This window comes from Nasonia vitripennis, chromosome 4 (assembly GCF_009193385.2).
Source record: "Nasonia vitripennis strain AsymCx chromosome 4, Nvit_psr_1.1, whole genome shotgun sequence".
In the NCBI taxonomy this organism is placed as follows: domain Eukaryota; kingdom Metazoa; phylum Arthropoda; class Insecta; order Hymenoptera; family Pteromalidae; genus Nasonia; species Nasonia vitripennis.
The window spans coordinates 9,665-35,353 of NC_045760.1; the positions used below are offsets into that span (position 1 = coordinate 9,665).

Here is a 25,689-nt window from a genome sequence, read left to right on the forward strand (position 1 = left end):
TCAGTTTAGAAAGCCTTATTGTTGGAAACTAACGTGTTGTTTTTCTCATCACAATTTCGATTTAAAAAAAATTCTCCAGGGAGCATGTTGGAAATCCGTTTCAGACAATTCTGGATCTATCTAGCTAGTCGCCTGGATATCTTTTTTTTGTCGCCCAACAAAATGTCGAAAACTGCAAAATTCACTTTCAATTACAATCCATCTAAATAGCCTGCTATCAAATTTTTAGGCATTTCAAAATAATTTATCCACGGCCTCTGCCCTACCAACAGAAGCTGCCGCTGCTGACAGCCCGCTGTACGCAGCCCGCTAGATGGCGTTTGCTTCCCGAAAATTAAATCATGATGCAGTTCGTTTTCCGCGCGGGCTGCAACAAAGCGCCTTCACCGCGGCTTTGACGGTTATACTCGTGTTGCGCGACTCGTTACAATCCTAGTCCGCATGCAGTATTCTCATACAGCTATCTTACAAACAAAAAACGTAGCGAGTGAGAGGCAGAGCGTTCGAGCAAGGCGGAGCGCGCACCGTCCAAGAATATCCTACGAGATGACGTGCCGTATAGAGAGTAGGGAGCAGTAGTGGTAGCACCAGCAGCAACAGCAGTATAGCGGCAGCAGTGCTTGGCGTGCGGCCGATTCCTCCTCAAGTCCTCAGTGATCAGTCCCGCTGCCGCCGCGGTTCTCCACACGCAGACCGATGTGAATAGAGCAGCAGCCGATCATCTCGACGATCCGCTGATCCATGTGCCGCAGTGTGACTCGCGCGTGCTCCCACAGTGTATACGCTACCTCATATTTTTGATCGGCTTCCATTTTACACGCTCGCGCGCGAGCGAAGGAGCCGCCCCTCGATTGTTATAAAGGACGTGTGGAGTATACAGCCGATACACCGCAGCTGCTCTGGACACCTCTGGCGGCAGCAACTCTCTCATGCAGAAGATGGACGAGGAGGAGGTCGACGGCATCAAGTCGCCGATCAAACGGCTCGGATCCACTAGGAAGCTGCTCGTCTTCAACAGTGAGTCCCCATAATTGTATACCTGCAATCTGCATGTCACCTCTGGAATGCTTGCTAGAATAATAAACGGCCGCAGCTATTTTAGCGTTAAACGCGTATCGAAAGCGCGACTCTGCTGAGCGCAACAAGAACGAAAGCAAGGCCAATTGCGCGGCGGTGGTGGAACAACGAGCGAGAGGGAGCGATCCCTTTGTAAGATCTCGAGGACGCGAGCGAATGAAAGCGTGCGGATATTTTACCATTTTCTCTTTTTTCCGTTATAAGAGAGCAAGAATGAGCGAGGGAGTGAGGGAGAACATAGACACTTCCGCTCCGGGCCGGTTAAAAATAGCTGCGAATGAAGAGTTCGCGCAACCTTGAAAGAGGAAGCGCGTAATTCGGAGCTTTTATAATCACTATAGATCGGAACTGCGCCCTATCATGCCCCTGCGTGCAGTAAATATACTTTTGCCAGTTTTGAATACCCTTCCGAAGCAGCGGGTTGTTTCCGCTCTCGTGGGCGGCGGTGTCGAGAACACAAAAAGCAACCGCATCGAGTGCAGAGCGAGGGGAGATCAAGATAGAAACGAGGCGACGAATATTCAATCGCTCGATTATTCCGTTGGGAACGTCGGCGAACAAAGCGTTGCAATACACGCGCATAATGAAGATGCACAATTTCGGGAGAGAGAGAAAAAAAACTCTCGTCGTGTCAGCTGTGCGCGGACGAGCGAAGAAAGAAGACGAACCCGAGGACCGCGAGAGAGAGAGAGAGAGAGAGGGAGCATTTCCCCGCCTGCGAAGAGTCCGTTCAGTCTGTATACGCGTAGCGAGGGAGGAGAAGCGAGCGGCGCCCCCTGCCTCGCTCGCGTCTGTTCCCATACTGTTTGCGCTCCGTTCTCGCTATAGTGCGTGCCCCGCGTTCTGCCGGCGGTCCGGCGCTACAGCAGTGCTTCTTTGGACTCTTTGGAGCTCAGTGCTCTCGTGCGCCACTCTCCTTAGCTGCTGCTTGCATATACTCCGCCGTCTTGTTAGGGAAAAACCAAGTGAAAAGCGGAAGGAGCAGAGAGAGAGAGAGAGAGAGAGAGAGAGAGAGAGAGCAACTCGTTGCTTGGCGACCGCGGCCAGTTCGATCCCCGGCAGCAGCCACCCGCGATCTCTCGTTTCGCGCGCGCGCGCGCGCGCGTGTGTGTGTGTGTGTGTGCGTGCGTGCGCGGAGAGAACCCTGCTCCTGTGTGCAGTAGCCTGCCGTGCGCAGGATCAAGGAGTAGCAGTCGCGGCAGTGCACCGATCCTGTGCATGCAAGCATTGGGAACCGAGTAGTCGTCCCTTCTTCCGCCATTTCCGGGAGTCGCAGCCAGAAAGTCGCTGCCAGTCCACGCAGACATGTAGTGACAACACCGCCCGTCGCCGTCTGAGTGCATGCTGTTTGTGCTGCGAGTGTGCAGCATGCAGCCAGCGCTCTACGCAGAGCCGCTGCTCCACCAAGACGCTGTTGCAGCAACTTTCGATCCGCGTCGTCGACGTCGTCGCTGACATCAGTCTGCTGCAGGAATCGATCATCCGAGAATCTCCTCTCGCCTCGCTCTTCTTCCACTTGTTCGTTCTAACAGTAATCGCAGCATCGCGCAGCTCGGCATCGCCATGTTTCAGTGCATAATCCAACAGAGGAACGGATGGATCCATCCGGCGAGCGCCGACACCAAGGACGTCTTCCCAGGTAACGCGAAATCTTGAAAACCCACTATCTAGCTGATGCTCCTTTTCTCGCTCGCGCGCGCACGAATAACGGAGCTGTTTCGCCCGCTCGCTCTCTCTCTCTCTCTCTCTCTCTCTCTCTCTCTCTCTCTCTCTCTCTCCCTCTCGGAGCGCGCGGATGAGAACGATCTTGAACAATTGAGCGCGCACTATAATAATAGGTACATAATACGCATCAGCTCACGCTACGGCGTTCGAGTAATCATGGAAGTCACTTCCATTTCTTGTAGCGCACGTAATGGCAGCCGGCAGCCGATCTTGCTCGCATCTCCGGCGGCAGCATCAGCAGCGCCACGATAAAGAGCAGAGAATGTGCCATGATTTATGGCCCTTAGCCCCCTGCACCGACAACGAGAGCCCCAATCACGGCGATAAACTTATCGCTTGTAGCAGATGATACATTTTTTTTCGCAAGCGAAAAGCGAAAAATGATAAGCCACAACGCCGGTCACCGCGTGCTGTGTGCGGTGTGCACGCGGTGCATCGGAGCGCATCACACACACGACCTTTCTTCACTGCTTCCCTCGACTCCCCTATGTGACCGGGTAGAGCCAGAGTTGATGCGGGTAGAGCTGTTGGGGACTGTACGGACTATACGCAAACAAACGTGATCAAGTACCGAAAGTGTCTGCTTATATGTAAATCATGCATAACAGTCGTGTCGTCAAACTCGAGCACGCGCGATCGATGATCGCTCCGCAGTCAAATTTTCCCTCAAGAGTCTGCGAGTACGAGTATCGCATGGTGAGAGGAAGGAAGTCGACAGCTGAGCATATCAATCGATTGTTTGCCCCTCTCCGCCCACTTCATCCGCAAGGCTGTGAAATCTCGGGATTGCAGATGTGCTAGCTGCGCGAACAACGCTATTCGAAGCAGAAAAAAATACGCACGTAAAATTGAGCGCGGCGTAATTGCGCTTAACACGCATCTGTCCTATACAGTTTGACCTCTCAGCTGTCCTTGCTGCACTTGTACTCCCCGCGCACGCATCTCGTCTGCGAATTCTCCCTGGAAATCCCGATTCCCTGATTAATTCAAGCGTTCACCGCATCTCCCTCTCTCTCTCTCTCTCTCTAAAGTTCAAACATCAATATGAGCGCAGGCCCTCTTGAATTAGACGTTCGAATTAGAGGGGGGCGGGGGGGAGATAAACAAAATAAACGGTGTCAGTCGAGTCGCGCGCTAATCCCAATAGTTTCACTGCTAGCATTTTGCTCTCCGGGTTTAATACACGTTTAATATAGAATACCGGACTCTGGCGGCTTTATGCTACAATATTATCTCGTCCATTCACTTTATCGATTGACGATGCTGCTCCATCATCTATTTTCATACCGCCTTTCTCTTTCAAACTGCCCCCCCCCCCCCGCCTCCTTCAGTGTGACCATGTAGCTGCTGTGGCAGCAGCTCCTTTTCTTCTATCTGCTGCAGGTGCAATAAAACGTGCGCTGTTGGAAAAATCGACCATTGGTAGGGAAAAAGCTTATGAGTATGCCTGTGTGTTTGCGTTAATGCCGGCCAAACTCTGCGATGTGCGTGTTATTAACGCCGAAATTAGTAGCCTGCTCCAGCTCGGGAGCTGTGCTTGTTATCATCAAGAGTTTAATACAATCCGACCATGTTCAAGATCGCCCATCGTCATCAGCGTGTATAAAGGATGTTAGCGTGACGAGCGCAGTATATTTCGGGCATAGCTCTATAGTCGCTGCCGCTTATTTCTGTCGGCTCTCGACTTGACGCTCGCCGTGGGGGGTTCGCCCAGCGCTGCAGAGTCGCCCCCGCACAACTCCAACACGAAAGCGCACTCTTTTTAATTTTAATATACCTATAAGAGATGACGACAGAACAGGCAATGCATTTTCGACATCCTCTCAAATGCATCGTTGCTCGTGTACACCGCTCGAAAAAATCGATAGTGCAACTGGCGCAAGCAAGCAGCGGTACACGATAGCATTATAAGTGCTTCCCAGGCTTCCAAGTCTGCACGACACTGTTGTACGCATGTATGTATGGGGCGCGGGGGGGGGGGCGACATGTGGCGATGGCAGCTCTCCCTTGTATAGATATACAAATCGTAATTTTTGTTGCAGACATAAGGCTACAGCTGAACGAGCAGCTGCGATGCCTGGACGTGCGCATGGAGGCGCAGGTCGCACTGGTCGCCGAGCTTCAGGACTTCTTCCGGCGGCGAGCCGAGCTCGAGCTCGACTACAGCAAGTCGCTCGACAAGATGGCTAAGAGCATCCAGATGAGGCACAAGGAGCAGCGGCAAAAGTATATACATAACCAATCGTATATTTCCTTTCTCCTTACTAAACACACGAAAATAATAATAATAATAATAATAATAATAACAACTCGGCAACAGGAGGGAGCAGTGGCCGCTCTTCTCGTCGTACGCCTGCTGGCAGCAGCTCGTCAACGAGACCAAGTCCCTCAGCCGCGACCACGCCGCCCTCTCCGAGGTCTACAGCACCCACCTCGTCGCCCGCCTCAACCAGGTCATGGAGGACGTCCAGCGCATCTACAGGCGCGTAAGTATCCAAGCGGCCGCGCGGCACGAGCGACTTCTCATTCGGAATCTCTTGAAAAATTACACTTTACAGTGTCGCGAGATCGGCTACGAGACGCACGAGGAGATTTTGCGGGTGCTGCACGAGCTCCACACGACCATGAAGACCTACCAGGCGTATCAGGCCGAGTCGCGGCAAGCCGAGACCAAGCTCCGCGTGGCCGAGCAGCAGCGCACCAAGCTCGAGGTGGCCAATGCCCCGCCGGAGAAGCTGGCCCGCAGCAAAAAGTACAAGCTCATCGAGAAGGAGGTCAACAAGGTCCGTAATAAATGACAATTTATTAACATTTATTTTTTTACATTTGTCATTCAACGACACCACTATGATGTATTGATACGTTTATTTTTATACGCAGAGGAAGAGCAAATACACCGAAGCCAAGCTGAAGGCGCTCAAGGCCAGAAACGAGTACATCCTCTGCCTCGAAGCTTCCAACACGACGATACACAAATACTTCGTCGACGACCTGTCCGATCTCATTGACGTAAGTGTCCGCAGCGTGGCAAAAGCTCGCGTGTGCGATATCTCAAAGTGTTAAAAATTCACACTCCTCCAGTGCATGGATTTTGGCTTTCACAACTGTATCGCTCGGGCGCTGCTGATGCACTGCAGCGCGGAGGAGGGGAGGCAGCGCTCGCTCCAATCGGGGGCAGAACAGCTGGCCGCCTGCGTCGGCTCGTTGGACTCGCGGGCCGATAAGCAAAGGTTCCTCGAGTCGCATCACGCGGCCTTCATGATCCCGAAGAAATTCGAATTCCAGGGTCAGAGGGGAGACGACGTAAGTATATCTATATATCAGCTCAGACTACAGTAATTGCGCTTTCCTACTATTCGTGCCCGGTGCGCTGCAGGCTCCAGAACCGGAGCTGCAAAAGGTGCTGCACAGCGAGATGGAGCAGAGGCTCCAGCAGCTCCAGCAGAGAGTCACCTCGCTGAGAACCGAGTCCGAGGAGGTCTGGAAGACCCTCGAGACAGCCGAAGCGAGCCTCCTCGAGATGCTCACGGCCAAGGATTACGACTGCTCGAGGTATTTCGGAGAGAACGCGATGCCCACGTCCAAGCCGCCCGAGACTGTGCAGATCAAGCTCAGGGCCGACAGACAGGAGACTGAAGAATTCTACCTCACGGTGCGTCCCCCTTTCAACCGCGCTATCCCCATACATTACATAGTACGTTTCATTGGCTTGCGCAGAAATTTCGGGAATACCTTCTGGGTACATCCAGGATAGCGCGATTGGACGCCAAGCAAGAGTACATTCGTCAGAGCTTGTTGGTTGGCTCCAACTCCAGTCCGAATCCCTCGATTACGACGACGAAGCAGAAGCAGGCACGCCGGAAACGAATCGGCCGGCTGCAAATGAACGGCCAACCCAAGCTGTTTGGCGGCTCGCTCGAGGAGTACTTGGAGAGCACGAATCAGGAAATTCCGCTAATCATGAAGAGTTGCATAAGGGTGATCAATCTCTACGGCCTGCATCACCAGGGCATATTCAGAGTGTCGGGCTCGCAGGTCGAAATCAATAACTTTAGAGAGTGGTTTGAGAGGGGCGAGGATCCCCTGGCCGACATGACCGACGCTTCCGACATAAATAGCGTGGCCGGCGTTTTAAAGTTGTATCTCAGAGAGCTGAGGGAGCCCATCTTCCCCATCATTTACTTTGAACAGCTCATGGAACTTGCCCAACTCGACTCGAAGCAGGAATTCGTCACCCGGATGAAACAGGTTGTCTCCAGTCTTCCAAGGCCGGTAGTTGTAGTCATGCGATACCTCTTCGCTTTTCTCAATCAGTGAGTAGTCTCTCGTGTTCTTCTTCTTCCTCGCAAACGCAATCGCAACTAATTCAACCATTTCCCTCGACCGAATCAACAGCCTTTCCGAATTCTCCGATGAAAACATGATGGACCCGTACAATTTAGCCATTTGTTTTGGACCAACGTTAGTTCCCGTTCCCGAGGACAAGGACCAAGTTCAATATCAAAACCAAGTCAACGAATTAATTAAAAACATAATCACCCTTTGTGAGGACATTTTCCCCGACGATATTGGAGGCATCCAATATGAAAAATACATCAGCAGAGAACCTGATGACGTGTAAGTAAATTAAACGTCAAGTGATATAAAAGATCAAGATTGTCAACTGATGTGTGTATTTCAGAGATGTTGGCGATTCGCCAACGGATCAGGTGCAAGAAGACATGGATTCCGAAGTCTATCCATCCGAAGACGGTGAGCAGCAGCGATTTATTTACTTTTTATTTATTTGTTCTTTGCTCGTGATGCAATTTTTCTCTTCATACTGCTAGAATCTGAAAACTTGGAAGCTACGGCGCAGTTTGATTTTAACGCTCGATCCGAAAGAGAGCTTAGTTTTAAGAAAGGCGACACGCTGACGTTATACACGCAAGTGAGCAACGATTGGTGGCGAGGTGCTGTCGCGGGTAGAGAGGGTCTCATCCCCGACAAGTACATAATGCTCAAAATAAAGTGAGTACTGTCTCAGAATTTCTTTCTTTTGTCCACTAAAACTTGATTTTTTTTTTTTTTTTTTTTTCTCAACAGAGATGAGGAGCGCGACAAAGACTTGAAATCATCGTCAAGCGAAGAATCGATGAGGAGGCGGGCATCGAGCTCAGCCGATAGCATTTTATCGAGTAACAATTCACCTCTGATGGGGGGACCTGCTTCAAGCAGTAACTGCACGAGCATTTGGCCAGCAGTCGTCGCTTGTGAAGCGGCGATGACTGCGAATATGATGTCGTCGGAAAGCTCGAACGCAAGTTCTATCATACCCTGCGTTGCGTCGTCATCGTCGTCATCGCAGCAGCAGCAGCAGCAGCAGCAGCAGCAGCAGCAGCAGCAGCAGCAGCAGCAGCAGCCCATCATTAGCCGTGAGGTATTGGAAACAACCGTTTAAACGATCCCCTCCCCTTTTTTCATCGTGTTTTTATTTTCACAATGCGTTCGCTTATTACGCGTAAAGTTAACAGTTGCATGGCTGTTTTGCTACTATTATTTATGTTTTTTTCTGCACTACTGCTGCACACAGCTTAGTTTTTTAACTATTTTTGTACAAATTACAAAATGTTACGAAAGACTGAATGTATAAAAGTCATTGTCCCACGTACTGTGTGTACAATAATTGTGTAAATAAAATTTGAGTACAAAGAGACTTTGCTGCTGTTGCATGAGGCTATTTATTCTTGTATCTGTAATTTGTCAGTGTTAAAATGTTTGGGTTGTGGTTGCTGTGTTTCCAGATATACGTTTAGTCAGCACACTATCTAACCGAAGACGCAAATACGTTTAAAAAAAAGTCTTAGATGTTATTGTATGGCGGACTAGCACAACTATTCGATAATGTTGATCTGTCCATTGTTGTGTGTCGTTTTCTTTTTCCTTCTGTGTGTGTTTCTTTTATTTCGTTCAAGGAATGTCGCAATTTGACAGTTCAGTTGGTTTGTGAATCCTAGAATCCTGTAAAAGAATGTCAATCCATAGACGATATACCAAAGCAGGGAATGTCGATTGTCGGAACTACTTGAGCAACGGACTCTCATTGGGCGTAGGTGAGTAAAGTTTAGCCTTGCCCCTTCCCCTACTCATACTGCTAGAAACTAACAAAAAAAGTTGTGACAATCAACGCCGAACGTTTCTTCACACATTCCGATCTATCATTCAATTAAATTGCGGCAGTCATTTGCAGTGTGATCGTTATATTTGCTGTTGTTTTTTTCTTTTTGCCTCGTAGTATATTTAATCTACTTCTTTTACTGCATGATCGCTAAATGGGAATCGTCATATTGTGTGCGCGCACGCGCGCGCGCGCGCAGCTTCCCCACTAACAACGGACTCGTCTTCTTTTTCTTTTTTGACAGGATGGACAGTCGACGCTGCCGACGAGTACGACGACGAGCAGTAGTAGTAATAGTAGAGCAAAAGAGATCCAGCAGAGTTCCGAAGCAGCCGCAGTAGCCGATGGCCCTGGCTGCCAGCTGGACTTGTGCAAACCGCCGGCGGAGAATAACGAAGAAATCGGCGACGACGAATCCGGCGAGAAGCTTGCGGCCATCGTCCAAGTCGATTCGAAACGGGGTGCAGCGAGAAAGCAGCATTGGAAGTCCCAGAGCCTCGGAGAGACCACTGTCGCCGGAGCGACGACGGTGGCCCAGCTCCAGTCCAACCCGAGCGGCACCGGCCAGGAGGAGGAGTTGCAGGAGCACACGACCTTCTCCGCAAATCGCGAGCTCTGGCAGAGGCGGGCCGCGTCGCAGTCCCAGCTGCTGAACCCGCCAACCATCAGCCCGGCGCCAAAGAACTTTCGCGCCTCCCAGGAGTTCCGCGAGATGCGCCAGAAGCACACTCCCGACCTCGTGATGGACCTGCCCCTCTCGGTCCAGCAGCAGGATCCTGCGAAAAAGTCCGCCTCGACGAGCAGCCTCAGCAGCAGCAGCAGCAGCAGCAGCAGCAGCTCCGATGAGGAGAGCCCGGGTCTGCGAACTCGTTCGAGCGAATCGGCTCTGTCCCTGCATCATCATCATCATCATCCTCATCATCACTGCGCCGCCGGTCCGGAGTCTCCGGACATGAGCACCGCGGCCGAGCGCTTTGCCAAGCAGAACCAGTGCACGCTGAAAAAGAACACTAAGAGCGCGACCGAGAACGCGGCCTGCAACAAGCAGCACGAGCCCGAGAGCGAGAACGATGGCGCGGAGATCGTGCGCTCGGCAAGCTCGCATCAGATGTCCCACGAGAACCTCGTGCGATCGCCCATACCCTCGAGGTCGACGCCCAAAATCGTTGCCAAGTTCGCGGACATGCACCTGACCGGTGGCAGTCAGCAGCTGCAGGTCTCCTCGTCGTCGTCCTCCTCCTCCTCCTCCTCCTCCTCCTCCTCACCCTCACCCTCGGCTTCGTCATCCTCCTCGTCGTTCAAACCGCAGGTCAAGGCCAAGCCGGCGATCCTGCGCAAGCCCGTCCAGCTGCCATATCCGCATCCCCAGCACATGAGTCCCGAGTTGGCCCGGAAGATTGAGAAGCAGGCGGCTCAGAGCGCGGAGCAAGCCAACTAAGCCTCCAATTTACGTCCCATCGAGTGTGGAAATATTTTTTCTTCTTAAATTATTTTTTTACGCGTCAAGCGAGAACAGCAGTTAGATAATATGTATAGGCTGCTTTATGCCCAGAGGAATTTTATAAATAATATTAATAATTTGTCGACATATACATCACATTGCAATATACATGTTCAATGTTCCTTTGGTGGAGTTATAGTAGAAGACTGTAGTATGCTAATACCGTGCATTCAAACTTGCATGTAATCATGTCATGTTTCGTGGTTATTTCTCATCGACTGAATTTTTGGTAATCCCCCCAATAAGCGACGTTCGATACGTAACGTGTGTGTTTGTATGAGTGCGTGTGTGCGTGTGTGTTTATATATATATATATATATATATATATATAGATATGTGTGTGTGTAAAAACACACACGCACATATATTTAATGGAACAAATGTACAATAACGCGACCACAAGTACCGCGGACATTATAGATTGTAACCGATGAGCTTCGTTATACTAGAATACGACAAAGAGCATTGTAGCTACTCGAGTATACTCATGCCTTTTTTATCAGCATATACATATTCTTTGAAAAAATATATTCTTCGAATTCACGATCAAAGAAACTATCAATAATGCGATAGCTTTATTATTATAATACTCCTAGTTTATATGTATAACCGAAATTGCGATTACTCATAAAATAATGCAGATACGCGTGTCGTAATAATGCCAAAGTTAAGACGAGCTGACTCCTTTTGTAACATATTTTTTAACTATAATTCAACCTTTATTCGGTTTTTTTTTTTATTAAAATATTATACCTGTATAGTAATTTTCTACCTACGAATTATAATGTTAAGATTACTTTTTAAATTATATAATTACTATAGTTGTAAATTTAAAATAATGAATTAGTTTAGTTATAATTTTTATGAAAATAATAATGACAAATTAAAACTCCTCCAGCTCCTTGGACATAAGTGATGAAAATCCACAAACGTCAGGCTGTATAACTATAATTACAATAAATAATCAAATGTAATGTCTAGTATTTGTTCTTTAATCATATTACCTATAATAGTGAACTGACGTTGCGCATTCGCGCTTGCGCCGTTGCACGTATATATAGTAGGTACACAGAAATCGTGGACAGCTATTTTTGTTATGTCAACCATAATAAAGTATGCTAATGCATTAAATTTATCGAGTATTTTTCATTTACTAAGATGCGTGTTAAACTGTCAATAACAACACGCAATCGCAGTATAGGCTATACTTTTACCTCTAATCTGTTGGGTGTGCTAACCTAAAATGTGCACATTAATAAATTGGGAATTTTCTTATTTTTAAGCAAGTATTACTTTCATGGAGTATAAGATATAATTTTTTTTTTTTTTATTCACCACTATTATTATCACCCTTATCCAGCAGCAGGTACTCGTACACACAACAAGATGTATCTTAAAGAATTGGTGACAAACGTTTTTGGATCACCTTTTTTTGATGAAATTAATAATCCTGTAAGCTGCAATGAATCACTCGATAAAGATCATTCAGAGTACGTATATATTGTCGTCCAACCAATTAACAGATTGCAACACGTGTTAACTTTTTCAATGCTCTAGGATCCAACGGATTATTAATCAAATTGAACAACGAGTCGGACAAATATTATTTGAAGCAAAGAATGAAAATAATTTGGTTGATGATAGAGAAGGAAGATTAGGGCCTAAGCTTGTAAGGTTAGACACATCTACGCATCATGGTCTATTTATTGTATCATCTGACAGACTCAGCGTCAATTCACAAAGCAACTTTAGTACAATGAGAGCAAATACTGGAGTTTATCGAGGTAAATGGATGTACGAAGTTCAATTAGGCTCCAAAGGAGTAATGCAATTAGGCTGGGGCACGGCGCAATGTAAATTTAATCAAGAATCTGGAGTTGGTTTGTATATTGTCTTTCTCTCTCTCTCTCTCTCTGATTAATCAAACTGGTTGAGTGGTAACGATCAACTTTGCAATTCTAGGTGATATAGTTAATTCGTACGCGTACGATGGAAACCGTGTGAGAAAGTGGAATGTATCCACGCACAAATATGGAGAGCCTTGGCTCTCTGGCGATATAATTGGCTGTGCTATAGATATGGATAATGGATCGATATCGTTTTATAGGAATGGAAAAAATTTAGGAGTGGCTTTTGAAAGAATTACCATGGGTCCAGGCATTCTGTATTTTCCAACAGTGAGTTTAGCGTTCACTGAAAATATAACAACAAATTTTGGAACAACACCAATGAGGTATCCGATAGAAGGTTATCAAATATTACAACAACGTCCAGCTGTTGAAATTCAGAATGCTCAAATTTTGTTTGAATGGTTGGAAAGACTACTCAAGGAGTATAAAAACCTAGATGATTTAATCAAGTTTTGTAAAGAAGATCAAATTATAAGTATCAGAGCTTTTATGGCATGTGTAGCAAGGTGTATTTTAAAACAAATTGGTCCACTGGTCGCCGTACCGTACATTGCACAAGACATTTTTGTTCCGTTTGTAAAGAAAATTATAAAAATTGATAACGATATGCTATTCACGTGTTTGGACTTGATGTGGACGTTTTTAGAAAAACATGAAATGAAAGTTTGTTTGGAAACTGCCGTTACCTATCTATCATCTGTATTTCGACAAGTGTCGGTTGTTCTCAAATATCCAGATCAGTGCGCGGTTCTCGTGTTGCTGAATAATCTGTGTCAACACACAAGAACGAGACATTACCTATTGCAATTTATTTTATTTGACAAGGTGAAATTCGCTAATTTTATTCACGTTAAACCAGTAGATGACGACTGTTTGAATAATATTGTAAATACAATTTGGTGGGAAACCAGTCCGATTGATTCGTTGATAGAAAGTAATAAGGTGCATTATACGAAGGCTTGTGATGAAATAAAATTTTGTGTAACAGGTACAGAAAAATTAACCATAATTACATACACTGCAACCATGTACATTATGATTTCCTTTGACAGAAGTTGAATCACTTCAAGTAGAGTTATTAAAGACACTTTTGATCAATACCGATGGGGATGCAACCAGCACACCTACATCACGTACAATTTTTTTGAGGAAATTTCGACGTTTTGTGAAGGAAAATTTAATATCCAGCCGTGTAAGTACGCTATAGACTAGCGTTATAATTTCAATTTCAAAGTCCTAATTTCGAATATCTAGTCTGAATTTCTGCAGCCAATGCCGATGCACCAGACCCCGTTACCTATCACATTGTGCTGTTTCCATCGACTTTTGGTGACTTTCAGAGTTTTGTGGAATGATGAAATCGGCTTGACAAATCCAGTGTATACTCCCTGCAGGTAATTAATTGCACGTTTCATCGTGTTTAAATCTTTTTAAAACGATGATCACTATACCATTATCAATGCTCAACAGGTCTTTCTGTGATTCGTCGATAAATTATTCCGGTATCGACCGAATTGGCGGTGTTCTATCTCACCTGAACAAAGCGTTTCAAAACGATCTACTTCAGTTACTTGGAAGCGATCACCTGCAGCTGCAGCAGGAGACTGTCACAGCTGAGGCTGAGAATACGCAGTTAACTGCAAACGCGTTTGCTGCTGGAAATACAAGAGTTGCAGCGGCAGCAGCAGCAGCAGCAGAATCGCCTGTCATATCGGTATTTGCCCGAATGATAAACGTAAATTCGGTAAACGTTGGAGGATCGTCACTTTTAGAAAGGATAGGATACTTTCCTTACCATAGTAGAGAAGATGGAACTCCTATGCAACTTGGGCCACAAGATTCTGCAATGTCTCTTATCGAATTGTTGGATGGAATCATATTGTTTTATCATGCTGCAGCCAAGAAACAAATTGCTAAAGTAGCAAACATAAGAGATGTTATGTCAGAGTATATTATCGCAATTTCAGAAACGAAAAATAGATTGGATCTAGTAAAAAATTTTAATGACCGAATCTCTCAAGACATTCAACTACAGTTGCTCAAGACTATTGAGATTTTCAACAAAAAATTGACCGAGCAGGCCCGACACATGGCTTGGGTGCGAGCGGTCGTGTACTCGGAAGAGAAGCAACAACGCTTAGTATGGCTGCTAAAAACGATATTGACGACTCTGGAAAAGGCGAGCGAAAATGGCAATTTATTCAGTTTCGTTCCCGAATTTTATCTCGAAGTCTTGGCCGATTTGTTAAATAGCTTGAAAAACCACATTCATCCAACTGTTCCCATGGACAGAATCGCGGGCTTCAAAGAAATGTTGCAAGAGATCGCTCAGTTTTTGTGCGATCATTTTCAAGATACGCGAATCGTAAATGCCAATTCGAAAGATACTTTAATTTTAACTTTAGCTGGCTTTGCTTCCAATTCCATGACTCTCGAAGCCCTGGAGAGCGTCTCTAGAGACTCTCGAATGAAAATGGTTTCGAATTTATTGAGGTCCTATGAAAACCGAGCGTGGGCACAATCAAACTGGATTTTGGTAAGATTTTGGCAAGGGAACGGATTTGCTTTTCGTTATGACAAAAGTCCCCACATAGCTAAGAAGGTCGGACCAAAGATATTAAATCAGGAGTCGTTGGCGCAACCCATAAGTACGCTAATAATTTGAGTCAATGTATCCAAATTTCTATCTACACTTCAATCTGAATTTTCTCGTATTTTCACAGAACCGTGTCCATCGAGTGTGTTCCAAGACCACATTAAACAAGTATTATTGAGTAACAATCAAGCCACTACTCTGTTTTTAAACTCTTTGCTCAATCAACTAAATTGGGCGTTCTCAGAATTTATCGGAATGATTCAAGAAATTCACAATGTATCTTCCAGGCCAGAGCGCGTTTTCATCGAATCGCGACAGCTGAAAATATGTGCCACCTGCTTTGATCTCGCAGTATCACTTTTAAGAGTCCTAGAAATGATAGCGTCTATAGCTCCTAACGTATTTACTGACTCCTCTCTTCCATCCAGCGAAAACCTTCTTGCCCGACTGTGTCAGGTATAGCGTAATAAAACAGCAACAAGCACATGCATACACTGCAGCGGTGAGACTCTAATTCTCTTTTTTCGCAATTTCAGCTGCTTTGTCAGATATTGAATCGAACGAGTATGCAGACTAGTTCTTTTCAGCATGTTGTTCTATTAGATATTCCCGATCTTCAAACTGTTGATCATTTTCCCATTTTAACCGCTGTTGTAGGAATTTTACTAGCTTTGTTAAAAGAAGATATGCTGATAAGTGGTCAGTAAATTAAATAAAATAAAAAAAAAATCAGATTATGGTTTAACGCAACCGTTTATCCTTTTTTTTCTTTCCAGAATCGGATCAAGTTCCAAAAGTAACGAAAGCAATAATCACGGAACCTAGTTTTCAAATGACTTCACTCTACTTTGTTTTGGGTGATGTTAAAAATACGAAAATTAAAAATCTGAAGCCGTTTTCTTTTCTCAATTGTAAGAGCACAAGCACATGTTTTCTCTGTTGATCTCTTGAAATATAAAATATCAAATACGCTGTTGCAGATAAAGACCAACACCTGCACGTGACGGAAGCCGAAATTGATTTAGTCAAAAAAATGATTCGTCATTTGGATTATTATCGAACGCAATTGCCGTTAGCCGAAACACCGTGCAATGATGATGATCTTTGCACGATTTGCTATGCCTATCCTATCACAGCTATATTCAAGCCGTGTAACCATACTTCTTGTCATGCTTGTATAGACCGACATCTGTTGAACAGCAGAAATTGTTTTTTCTGTAAAGCATCTATAACTCAAGTTGTAAGTACCGAAGGAAAAGTTCTACACGAATTTTCAAGTGAAACTTCCATCCAAGTTTCATCATCAGAATCAACAGAAGACTCGATGCAGCCTTAAATAATCAAACAAATTCGTCATGTTGATACTAAACAAAAATTGTTGTGTTATTCGCGTGAAATTTTAATGAGAGGGTTGACTGTAAAACAATAAAATACCTATTTAAAAATTGCGCGTTACCTGAATTCGTTATCAATTTATTAAAAATACGTCTTAAAATTGTATTGAATCACATAAATATATACATATACATATATGGATATATATATATATATATATATATATATATATATATATATATATATATATATATATATATGCTTGTATAAAAATAAAAGTATATATACATATCATTTACATCAGTCTTATCGCGGTAGATATTCAGTGGATACAAAATTTATCGCTCATTATTGACACAGACTTGAACCTAGTTCTGCTTTGAACCCGGTAACTTTAGCCGGCTGATCAAGTGACATTGTTTGTAGATCCTGAAGTGCTTCTACAAAAACAACTCCGCAGACAAAAGCCCCAAGAGCTGTTATAAAAATAGCTATGAATACCAAGAAGCGATCTTTATTCAAGTGCAAAAGCGGATCTTTGTAAAGTGTACTCTGAAGTAAACAAATTCCAGGAAACACAAATATAAATGCTGCTGACAATGAGCCCATAATGTTGATCACGGGTCCAATGTCTGGTACTAGAATAGCAATCACTAAACTCAAAGCGTACCAAATAATGGTGATGGTGAATCTAATTGAAAATTGACAGTCTACATCTCTGCCGAACAAACTTAAAATTGCATCTCTTCCACAATACAGAACTATTGGATATGTTGTGAAATTTTTAACTGCTATAGCTACAATTGCAATAGTCAGGGTAGTGCTTTTATCAGTGTATCCTTGTAAAATGTCACTTGGAACCTTTCCAATGCCAAAAGTCGCATATCCAAAGAAGCCAACGATGGAGTATGCAAAGAAACAAACGATCATGCTAATTATGGCACAAAGTGTGAATTTTCCAATCTGCCGGTCTTTCATGCAAGCGTACGTTGGTATGGCTGTCATGTGACTCTGCAAAAGCATAATTAATCAATGGTTAATAATGGCATTTGTATGAAAATAATGTCATCTTTACGTACCTGGTATGCAAAGCATATTATAGGCACGATTTGCAAAACTTGGAGTGGTTCTTCTGGCCAGATATGCATAGGTTTTGCAGGTAGCTTGTAGTTGTCAAAACTCTCGTATACGATTAGCCATACGACGTATAAAATTGTTACGCAGCCAATAGAGCTAGCATAATTCAAAGCATCGAGTCTTTTAAAAAAGGACAGGGGTAGTATAAAAAGTGCACTCGAGAGGCATGTTACGAATGGTCTGGCCAGATACCTGAGTGTGTAAAATTGATGGACTTTTAAATGATGTATAATTAGTAGTTTTCTCATTAAAAAAATGCACTTTGTTGCTCACCAAGTATGGCAGTAGTCCAAGCCATAAAGAGTAGCAAAGACTCTATCAAACTGATCTCCAATAACAATTAAAAATGTAATGCAACATCCAAAGCTATATATGGCGACGCAGATTCCACAAAAAAATAACGAGTTGGGTCCACACAATCCTGCAAAAGCAGCTTGCATTGTTGTAGTATTTGTAACATCGCCACAATTTGCCAGAATAACTAGAGTGGCAGTAATGAAGACCAAAAAGAATAGCTGAGCAATAATAGCTGTTGCAACACCACCAGATTTATCAAAAGCTTCTGGAAAATTCAATAACCCTGCTCCTAGTGTTGCATTTACCATTAAGAAAATTGTGCCCAGCGATCCAGTCCCTGTGTGTAAATACATGCGGTAATTTATGGCAATAAATAGAGTGCAAAAATACATACTAACAAGTTTACCTGCAGTTTGCCGTCGACCAGGGTTTGATTCTCTTGTAGAATTTTCCACTGCTGCTGTCGATAGGACAATATCATTCTGTATAATATTATCCTCCTCCTCGGATGGATAGTTCATTGTTATACGTGCAATTAAATGGAACGGAACGTACGATTGCACTTTTCTGGCGTGCAAGGCGCGCAGTTGCAAACTAAAGAGACAGTGTGAAAAACACACAAGACAAGTATAACCATGTGTGTATAATGAAGTCGTAAAAGGGCACAGGTCAAATTGAATGAATCATCTCGCGCGCAATTAATAGCGACTGCACACAAAGGGAATGATAAAAATGGCTATATTTTCAACTGATAAATACAGTGTAACTCTTAATGTGTCATGGAAAATACTGCTTTTCGAGTTTCGACGCACAACACAACACATGTGTCAGAATTTCAGAAATCAGAATGTCTCTGCGTGTGTATGTATGTATCTATATATATAAATATATATAATAGTGGTAGGTATAGTGTTTACCTACGGAATAAAATGCGACACGCAGCGCACAGCGAGAGCACTAATAAACTAACCTTAAAATCCAGTATATCAGTTATAATTGCAAGTGCAGGTTACACGCATATGTAGGTATATGGACGAAGATTAAAGAGTAAAATATTCAAACTGACGTTGAGTTGCGACTTTGAACTTAGATTCGATAAGAATGGAGTACTCGGAAGAGAATGAACGATTAAAAGATTATACAAAATGCGCTGACGTTCGGGCACAATTGAAAATGTGCTTACTGAATACCGATTGTTGCAAGATTGTAAGTACTTGATTATTTCAAATTTATAATATAATAACCTCAACCTCGAGCTAAACGTCTCCATATTTGCATTGCAATTAAACAATTCGAATGGTAGGAGTAGTAAGGAATTATTAATTTTTCAGCATAAAATGACACCAAGAGAATGTTTGTTATCTCACCATCCATCAGTTCCTGATGAATGTCACGTTTTGAGGTATACTTTTTTTGAATGCAAACGATCATTGGTAAGTAAACCTGCAGGATTAGAAGAAGCATATAAATATTTCAAGTCAGTTAACGTAGATTTTTATTGTCAGATGGATGCAAGGAGGAGATTCAGGGGTCCAAAAACATAAAGTCAGAGCGATGAAAAATTGCTTAGGTATGAAGATAATATTAGAAGTAATTTATTCTCGTTTTTTTCTCATTGTACATATTTAATAAAGTGTAGTTTTACAATAACTTTATAGCTTTTATTATAAAGTATAATTGTAATATAATTCAAAGTTATTATACAAGTGTGCTGCCAATGTTTTTTCGTGATTTGTTAGCACTAATTGTGAATACAGCTTGGCTTTCAAAGGAATCGCGCGCGCGCGCGCGCAAAGTATTAACGTGCAGAGTAATTCCCCAAAAATGTTGTTGCTCCTTCAGATGCAGTTTGCAATGAGAATTGACGTTAACGTACGATATCATCCGTTTTTTAAAGATCGTTAATCGTATAATGTAAACGCGAAACGCGCGCGAATCACAGTAATAATTGCAAGACTCTTGAACGCGCTTCAACAAGAGCTCGTGTACCTCGAAATTGTACATTATTGATGTAGCCTCTGCCTAGCTCCGCGCTCCCTCTTCCGATGCCATAAAGATGCGCGCCGTTATATATGTGTGTATATAGACGCGCTGGTAAAAGTATACACATCGTGTCGCCAAGAGGTTGAATGAAAAATAAAAAATTGCGCCTGCGCAGTTAGTTCTCCTTCGAAAAGTCTATTACAACTATATTGTCCATTTAGGCAACAAGCGTACTTTTTGAACACTCTATTCGTCGCAGTATAAGTTGAGATTTTTTCTACTACAAGGCCAAGTTGCGCGCTGTGATGCATATTGTTAATGATGTTTAAAAATGTAGTAGTAGAGTAGTAGAGTGGTATAGTATAGTTGATCCGTTATTTGGTTATTCGGTTATTCGGGTCGCAACCGGCGCTGAAGTGTGCCATCGTCATTAATAAATTCACCATTATTACATTATATTATTTACACGCTGACTACTTGGAATTATTAATAAAGGCCAGAGAGTATATCCCGATGTCTATGTGCAGGTACTTAATTGCTAGTGTTGTACAGTGTTTTCGCTGTTTAGATTGCGTAATACATTTTTGACGTTAGCTGCCCCCTCCCCTCCTACACTAATTGGTCTATTTTATTTGTAATCCAAGTTGAGATGTACGTGTAGGTATGCACAAGATATATATATACACGTGACATGGCATGCTCATTCGTGTTTGTTCGGATCTTGGTTTATTCGCTGTTTGGCCGTTTTATTTTTGTTTGCATTTTCCAAATTCAGCTGGAAAATGACAGCTCAGAGATATAAAAATAAGCAATATCGCAGCAATTAGGTGCAAATCACGCAAGGGGAATTAAAGCAATAGCCGGCGCGACTGGTCGTGTGCGAGCGCGCGTACCTGTAAGTACTTGTATATACGCGTCGCTCGTCCGCGGATATCACAGTTTGTCGAACGTTGTGATATGTAAATGTTAAAGTTAGTATTATGCACGTAGAAATGGCGTGGTCATTTCCCTTGTCGGTTGCCGTTGGTTCTTGCAGTGGGCATACGATATTGAATGCATCAGGCGGATATAAAGACGTAATAGGGCAGCCATCGTACATCAATGCACTAGAGGAGAGTTTGCGCGCGCGCGCGCGCGCGTGTGTGTGTGTGTGCGTGTGCGCGTGCGCGCGCGCGTGCGCGTTGTAGCGACAGGAGATGATACATCGCGCAGCGCACGCAAGTGCAGGTTCGCAGAGCAGAGCAGAGTTAGAAGCAGACCGAGGGCCTGTAGAGGCCGATGTAGCCGCAGAGTCGGGCCCGGAGCGCCGGCAGGAGGATCGCGGCCGCGGAGAGATTCTCCTGGAGCTGCGAGCACTCGCAGATGAGCAGGTAGGTCTTGTCGCCCTGAGACATGGATTTGTGCAGCGTTATCCGGCGCAGGCCGACGGACTTTGGGAGGTACCTGTACATCATTCGGGCCCCTGGAACGTTATCGTCGCCCGGTTAGTTGATATAGTGAGAACGGCGATTGTCGGGGTTAATGGGTGAATGCGCACCGGTCCAGTAGAGCCAGTTCTGCTCGAACTTGAGGCCGTCGTCGCCCTCGAAGACCTTGAATATCGAGACGATGTAGCCGGTGGAGGGTATGGGCGGCCGGCCGCCGGGGGGCTCCAGCGGCGGCCTGGCGATCGTCGCGACCTCGTTGAAGAGGTCGAGGTTGTGGTTGGCAGCGTAGCGCAGCTCGCGCGGCTCGAACTTCTTCAGGGCCGCGCACTGGACCTCCTGGTAAAAGTCCACCGGGTTGGTTTTCTGCTTGTTCACCACGTAGTAGGTGATGAAGGGGAAGTCGGCTGGGGTGGGGTGGGGTGGGGGGGGGCATTAATTGCAGCGGATTAATTGGGTATCGCTAAACTCCCCTTCCACTTGCCCTATACGAACCATTGCACTCCATGTTGGCGAGCAGTATGCTCTGGGAGGCGCTCGGCGCGATCTCCGAGAGCAGCTCGGCGGCAGTGTCGCGCTGTAGGACGAGTGGCCTCGAGACCGGGGACTCGAGGAGCGGGTCGAGGGGCTCGAGCGTCGTCATGAAGTGGGCGAGGATGCACTGCTTCGGGTCCTCGACCTCCAGCACCGAGAGCGGGCTGCCCGGCCGCTTCTTGTCGGCGCTCGGCACGCTCTGTTGGTCATTAGCAGAAGCCAGCGTTCTTATTTCTCGCATTATTTTGCCCCTCTCCTATATTTCAATAATAGACGGACGGCTCGAGTTTCGGCAATTTGTTTCCCGCGTGCACACGGGCTAAGTTATAATGTCGAGCTGCAAGCCCGGGCAAATACTTAACCGGTACGCCGGCGGGCAGGAATCTCTCGAGCGAGGCCAGGGGTATGATGAAGCAGTCGCGGTCCAGCGTGGCCAGGGATATGGGCTCGCTCCTGGCCGGGCTGCTGCCCTGGACGAGCAGCGGCGTGTAGCTGCTGCCGGAGGTGCGATTGCCGCTGAAGGACACCTGCGGACAGACAGCGAGGCGCAGATCTAGTAATGAATAAATTTCCTCGAGCGATATTAGCCATCTCGTCAAACGGCGCGCCGGCCAAAAATAACAGCCCGCGCGACGTGCCTCTATAAATACGAGTGGGGAACCTTCGCCGCGAGGAGAGCAGCGCGATTTTCCGCTTGCCGCGAGCTGTTTCTGTTTTTCTGCTTTTCCGTTGTCGTGCCGCCGAGCCGACGAGCCGCCGAGCCGTCGCGTCGCGCACATCAGTCCTGCATGTTACGAATGTACGTGTATTGTTTGTGTATAGGAATCGACATGCATCGCGCAGTCTTGGATCGATACCCGCGGCGCTCCCTCGATCATTGACGCGCGCGCGCGCGAAGCCTCGGCTGCCAAGAGTCTCTCGAGCTTCCGGGCTTGCTCGCGATCGGCGCATCTATCCGGTTTCGTCCGGTCCCGGCAGCATCGGCGCATTCGCAATTTGCGTAAAACGGGCGAAAATAATCCAAACGACCGAATGAGCGACTAATGGCATTACGTAATTGTATGCGAGCCATCGGGCGCGTACCTGTCTGGAGGCGGCAGCGCTCGTCGGCGTGAGCGGCTGCTCGGCCGCGTCCCTCTGCGCGGCGGCCAGCTTCCTCCTCTGCAGGCTCTGGGCGGCCTGCTGCTGGTGCTGCTGAGCCCCGGGGGGAGCGCCGCCGCCCCATTTGATGAGGTGAGGCCCACCGGAGCTGCGCCGGGGCCCGGGGCCGAACCTCTCGCCAGAGTCCTCGGGGGGTGAGCCGACGATGCCGCCACCTGCGTGCGGCGAGAACAAGAGGTGAGTGCGGTAGGCGTGACCGCCGCCGCTCAGCTCCTGCTGCTCCATCGGGTAGCCACTGCTGCCGAACTCGCGGCTGCGGCGCGCGGGACCGGCGGACCGAGCGCCGAGGGCCCCGACGACGCCGCCGCCGCCGCCGCCAACCCCCGTCAAGCCGCCGACCGAGCGCTCGATGCCGCCGCCAATGCCGCCGCCGATGCCTCCCCCGATACCGCCGCCGCCGCCGCCACCGCCACCCCCACTCTTCTCAAAGTTCTTGCGGAACATGAGATTCATGATTGCGCCGCTCTCGTTACGCTAGACTCAAGCCAGCTGGCCTGCGGCTACACTCGGCGCGCCTCCTCCTCCGCAGCTTCTCTATTGTAGTGCTGGGCATGGACTGATGGACGGCAAACTCTCGCGCACCTCGGAACTGAGAGCTCGGCCGCACTCGGGGCTGCTGCCGGTCGCGGGCCGCTCGGCATACTCGGCCGCGCGCGGAACAATACTTAATGCCGAGTCGCAGTGGAAGCGGGCGCGCGATAGTCAGACACAGCGTCGCGCACTGCGAGCGAGCGAGTCCAGGTGCGATCGATGCGCGCTGAAATATTCACGGACGACGCGGCCGCGAGTGTCCCTGGGGTGCAGGCCGAGCTTCCGGCCGAGGATGCAGCTCGTGGCCCATGATGGCCCGCTAGTCCGGCTGCCGGCCGAGGCGGTCCGCGGCGGTCCGCGGCGGTCCGCGGCGGCGAATCGACTCGTCGGCCGCGGCCCGGGCGCGGCGTGCGACGTCGCGCATCCCCGGCCCGCCGTCCGCGCGAGACGATGGCGACAGCACCGCACGAGCGAGTAAGCAGACTGTGCAGAGCGGAGCGAGGTAAAGCGACCGAGCGAGCAGACCGCCCCCGAGAGAGCGCCGAACGGGACTGCGCCGCCGCTGGACGCGCAGCCGAGACACCTACACGGCTACACCATATATAGCGTGCTTGTGTGCGCGCGCCCGTGTGCGACGTGTCTGCAGAGAGCGCGCGAGAGAGCTCGTTATGCCTCTCGCGGCGCGTGGCGACGCTTACGCCTACAACGAGCTTGCTTCCCTCCGCTTCGCAAGCTTCGCAAGCCTTGCAAGCTTCGCAAGCCCCCGCTTGCTGGGCCCGCGGCTGTGCGAGCCTAGGATAATCGATGGAACCGATCGATTTCCGAGCTCAAGCTGCGCGTCGTTGTTGCCGTCGCTCGACTCTCGTTATGCGCCCATCAGCGACGTAGCATGCAAGCTGTGCATCAAGTTTCATGTGTTTCTTTCGCAAACGCTCGAATCGCGCTTTCGCGCGGACGGACGGCGCCAATGGTCGCACCGCATATCTAGCTCTCCGTGACGCGTCGCGCCTTCGGGATACTCGCACTCGCTGCAGTGCGGAAAAGTTCACTATTGCGAGACGAGCGACGTAGCTCGTGCGCGCGCCAAGGTGAGGTCCGCTGCGGACTATACTACGCGATGTGCGTGCGGCTGTTGGCAACGCGCACTCGCCGAGCACCTATAGCGGGAGGGCTAAACTCGTCTCGGGCGTAAAAATAGAGAAGAGCCGCTCGGCAAAACTCTCGGCATTATTAATAATCCAAGGCGTTTGTTGTGATGCGCTTCGGCCAGAAATGTGAAGAGCAGCACGATGCTGCCGCGCATCCATCACGATTGGGCGGCCGAACGTGTCCCTGATGGTGACTTTGGCCACGCGAAGGATTCGAGACTTTGTCGAGCACGTGACGCGATGCAGCACTGCGTAATTACTTTTGGCGCCGGCTGCCCAGCCGATACTCGCTGCGTTAGAAGGGAGGCCTGACCGGTTCGCGCGTCGGCGAGCTCGCTTGGATAAGGTCGCGGCGCGGAAAGGACAAGCCGCAACGGGAGACGCGGGAAGGTCGAGCCTATACGGAGAGCAGTGGGAGAGCAGTGGGAGAGAGCGGACGGCTTTTGGCCTTTTGACAAAAGGCTCTTCCGCATTGGCAGACGGCGTGCGCACGTGCGCGACGCGTGTAGGGATATAGGATTGACTCACCTGCGGTGTCGTCGTGCAGCGGGCAGGGCAGGTAGGCGTACCTGGGACTGGCCTGGGCCGCGCCGCTCGCCGGCGCCTTGCTCTGCATCCTCGGGCGCAGCGAGCTCGCTCACCGGGGCATCCGGAGCGACCTACAAGCGGCGCAAGTCGAGCACGACTGCATCGGCTGCGAGAGCGCCCGAGATCCGATCGAGCTTGGCCCCTCTCTGCCTCTCACTCTCCTTCTGAATCACGTGCGATTCGGCGGCGGTGCTCAGCGCTCGATCGTGCCGCGCCGGCTGCGACTCGCCTCGGTCCACGCGGAGTGCAGCTGGCCGTCGAGCGACCACTGCCGCTGGAGATGAGTCGCGGTGCATTTCATCCCCGAAGGCGCTCGTATGCGAGCGTCGAGGGAGGGAGGCAGAGAGAGAGAGAGGCAGAGAGAGGCAGAGAGAGAGAGAGAGGGAAAGACGTGTAAGCTCGTGCCTATGGCCCTGCGCCCGAGAGCGCCTTATTATCTTGCCTCTCTCGCGCCGCCCCTACTCGCGCGCTGCACCTAGCTCACCTCCACGACTCCTCTCCTCTCTGGCTCTCTCGGCCCCTACCCCTCGCGCCTCGCCGTGTCGCAATGCATCCGCAGTCGCGCGCGCGCGAGCCGACTGCATC

General features: G+C 47.8%; 5 protein-coding genes across 17 annotated transcripts; 3 read left to right on the forward strand and 2 right to left on the reverse strand.

The window, feature by feature from the left end:
• The first annotated feature begins 376 nt into the window (after positions 1 to 376).
• LOC100123637 (SLIT-ROBO Rho GTPase-activating protein 1) lies at positions 377 to 11,440 on the forward strand. Of its 4 annotated transcripts, none has more exons than XM_008213468.4 (13): positions 377 to 1,017; positions 4,845 to 5,028; positions 5,123 to 5,288; positions 5,361 to 5,585; positions 5,683 to 5,811; positions 5,884 to 6,105; positions 6,179 to 6,454; positions 6,520 to 7,115; positions 7,198 to 7,419; positions 7,484 to 7,554; positions 7,632 to 7,812; positions 7,888 to 8,221; positions 9,204 to 11,440. In XM_008213468.4, exons 1-13 carry the CDS (start codon positions 930 to 932, stop codon positions 10,395 to 10,397), a joined length of 3,888 nt encoding a protein of 1,295 aa, XP_008211690.1. In that variant the 5' UTR covers positions 377 to 929; the 3' UTR covers positions 10,398 to 11,440. The 4 variants fall into 4 exon arrangements, with proteins under 4 accessions (XP_008211690.1, XP_008211689.1, XP_031784401.1 ...); XM_008213467.3 differs by having other exon boundaries at positions 425 to 1,017; positions 4,845 to 5,046; XM_031928541.1 differs by lacking the exon at positions 377 to 1,017 and adding an exon at positions 1,938 to 2,716 and having other exon boundaries at positions 4,845 to 5,046.
• Positions 11,441 to 11,587: 147 nt separating this feature from the next.
• LOC100123630 (E3 ubiquitin-protein ligase RNF123) lies at positions 11,588 to 16,414 on the forward strand. 4 transcript variants are annotated; one of them, XM_001607249.5, is made up of 11 exons: positions 11,588 to 11,742; positions 11,821 to 11,950; positions 12,018 to 12,340; positions 12,423 to 13,358; positions 13,423 to 13,562; positions 13,625 to 13,764; positions 13,841 to 15,018; positions 15,094 to 15,422; positions 15,503 to 15,665; positions 15,743 to 15,877; positions 15,947 to 16,414. In XM_001607249.5, the coding sequence occupies exons 2-11, from the start codon at positions 11,847 to 11,849 to the stop codon at positions 16,300 to 16,302; spliced, it is 3,804 nt and encodes a 1,267-aa protein (XP_001607299.1). In that variant the 5' UTR covers positions 11,588 to 11,742; positions 11,821 to 11,846; the 3' UTR covers positions 16,303 to 16,414. The 4 variants fall into 4 exon arrangements, with proteins under 4 accessions (XP_001607299.1, XP_016840674.1, XP_016840675.1 ...); XM_016985185.2 differs by having other exon boundaries at positions 11,824 to 11,950; XM_016985186.2 differs by having other exon boundaries at positions 11,824 to 11,950; positions 13,640 to 13,764.
• LOC100123627 (putative sodium-coupled neutral amino acid transporter 7) lies at positions 16,192 to 18,634 on the reverse strand. Its single transcript, XM_001607244.6, has 4 exons — positions 18,142 to 18,634; positions 17,712 to 18,072; positions 17,381 to 17,630; positions 16,192 to 17,312 (listed from the first exon to the last, which is right to left on the reverse strand). The coding sequence occupies exons 1-4, from the start codon at positions 18,254 to 18,256 to the stop codon at positions 16,650 to 16,652; spliced, it is 1,389 nt and encodes a 462-aa protein (XP_001607294.1). The 5' UTR covers positions 18,257 to 18,634; the 3' UTR covers positions 16,192 to 16,649.
• Positions 18,260 to 19,385, forward strand: LOC100123622 (cytochrome c oxidase assembly factor 5). Its single transcript, XM_001607239.5, has 4 exons — positions 18,260 to 18,600; positions 18,718 to 18,941; positions 19,067 to 19,168; positions 19,241 to 19,385. The coding sequence occupies exons 2-4, from the start codon at positions 18,837 to 18,839 to the stop codon at positions 19,277 to 19,279; spliced, it is 246 nt and encodes an 81-aa protein (XP_001607289.1). The 5' UTR covers positions 18,260 to 18,600; positions 18,718 to 18,836; the 3' UTR covers positions 19,280 to 19,385.
• On the reverse strand, positions 19,307 to 25,385 carry LOC100123617 (WAS/WASL-interacting protein family member 1). 7 transcript variants are annotated; one of them, XM_016985190.3, is made up of 6 exons: positions 25,045 to 25,385; positions 22,760 to 22,992; positions 22,039 to 22,203; positions 21,638 to 21,932; positions 21,256 to 21,481; positions 19,307 to 21,180 (listed from the first exon to the last, which is right to left on the reverse strand). In XM_016985190.3, exons 1-6 carry the CDS (start codon positions 25,130 to 25,132, stop codon positions 20,817 to 20,819), a joined length of 1,371 nt encoding a protein of 456 aa, XP_016840679.1. In that variant the 5' UTR covers positions 25,133 to 25,385; the 3' UTR covers positions 19,307 to 20,816. The 7 variants fall into 7 exon arrangements, with proteins under 7 accessions (XP_016840679.1, XP_032455762.1, XP_032455763.1 ...); XM_032599871.1 differs by having other exon boundaries at positions 21,638 to 21,875; positions 25,045 to 25,384; XM_032599872.1 differs by having other exon boundaries at positions 21,256 to 21,549; positions 21,638 to 21,875; positions 25,045 to 25,382.
• Positions 25,386 to 25,689: the final 304 nt, after the last annotated feature.

Excerpts from the sequence above, each read along its gene's own strand:
- LOC100123627 (XM_001607244.6), bottom strand. The coding sequence starts at position 18,256 with ATGAACTATCCATCCGAGGAGGAGGATAATATTATACAGAATGATATT. Across the intron at positions 18,073-18,141 it reads TGGTCGACGGCAAACTGCAG|GGACTGGATCGCTGGGCACA; the intron begins GTAAACTTGTTA and ends ATTTACACACAG. Across the intron at positions 17,631-17,711 it reads TTGGACTACTGCCATACTTG|GTATCTGGCCAGACCATTCG; the intron begins GTGAGCAACAAA and ends TTACACACTCAG.
- LOC100123617 (XM_016985188.3), bottom strand. The coding sequence starts at position 23,290 with ATGAATCTCATGTTCCGCAAGAACTTTGAGAAGAGTGGGGGTGGCGGT. Across the intron at positions 21,933-22,038 it reads TCCTGCCCGCCGGCGTACCG|GAGAGGGGCAAAATAATGCG; the intron begins GTTAAGTATTTG and ends ATTGAAATATAG. Across the intron at positions 21,482-21,637 it reads CGCCAACATGGAGTGCAATG|GAGGTCCAGTGCGCGGCCCT; the intron begins GTTCGTATAGGG and ends GACTTTTACCAG.
- LOC100123637 (XM_008213467.3), top strand. The coding sequence starts at position 930 with ATGCAGAAGATGGACGAGGAGGAGGTCGACGGCATCAAGTCGCCGATC. Across the intron at positions 7,420-7,483 it reads AGCAGAGAACCTGATGACGT|AGATGTTGGCGATTCGCCAA; the intron begins GTAAGTAAATTA and ends TGTGTATTTCAG. Across the intron at positions 8,222-9,203 it reads AGCCCATCATTAGCCGTGAG|GATGGACAGTCGACGCTGCC; the intron begins GTATTGGAAACA and ends CTTTTTTGACAG.
- LOC100123622 (XM_001607239.5), top strand. The coding sequence starts at position 18,837 with ATGGAGTACTCGGAAGAGAATGAACGATTAAAAGATTATACAAAATGC. Across the intron at positions 18,942-19,066 it reads ATACCGATTGTTGCAAGATT|CATAAAATGACACCAAGAGA; the intron begins GTAAGTACTTGA and ends TTAATTTTTCAG. Across the intron at positions 19,169-19,240 it reads TTGAATGCAAACGATCATTG|ATGGATGCAAGGAGGAGATT; the intron begins GTAAGTAAACCT and ends TTTTATTGTCAG.
- LOC100123630 (XM_001607249.5), top strand. The coding sequence starts at position 11,847 with ATGTATCTTAAAGAATTGGTGACAAACGTTTTTGGATCACCTTTTTTT. Across the intron at positions 13,359-13,422 it reads AATAAAATTTTGTGTAACAG|AAGTTGAATCACTTCAAGTA; the intron begins GTACAGAAAAAT and ends TTCCTTTGACAG. Across the intron at positions 15,666-15,742 it reads AGAAGATATGCTGATAAGTG|AATCGGATCAAGTTCCAAAA; the intron begins GTCAGTAAATTA and ends TTTTCTTTCCAG.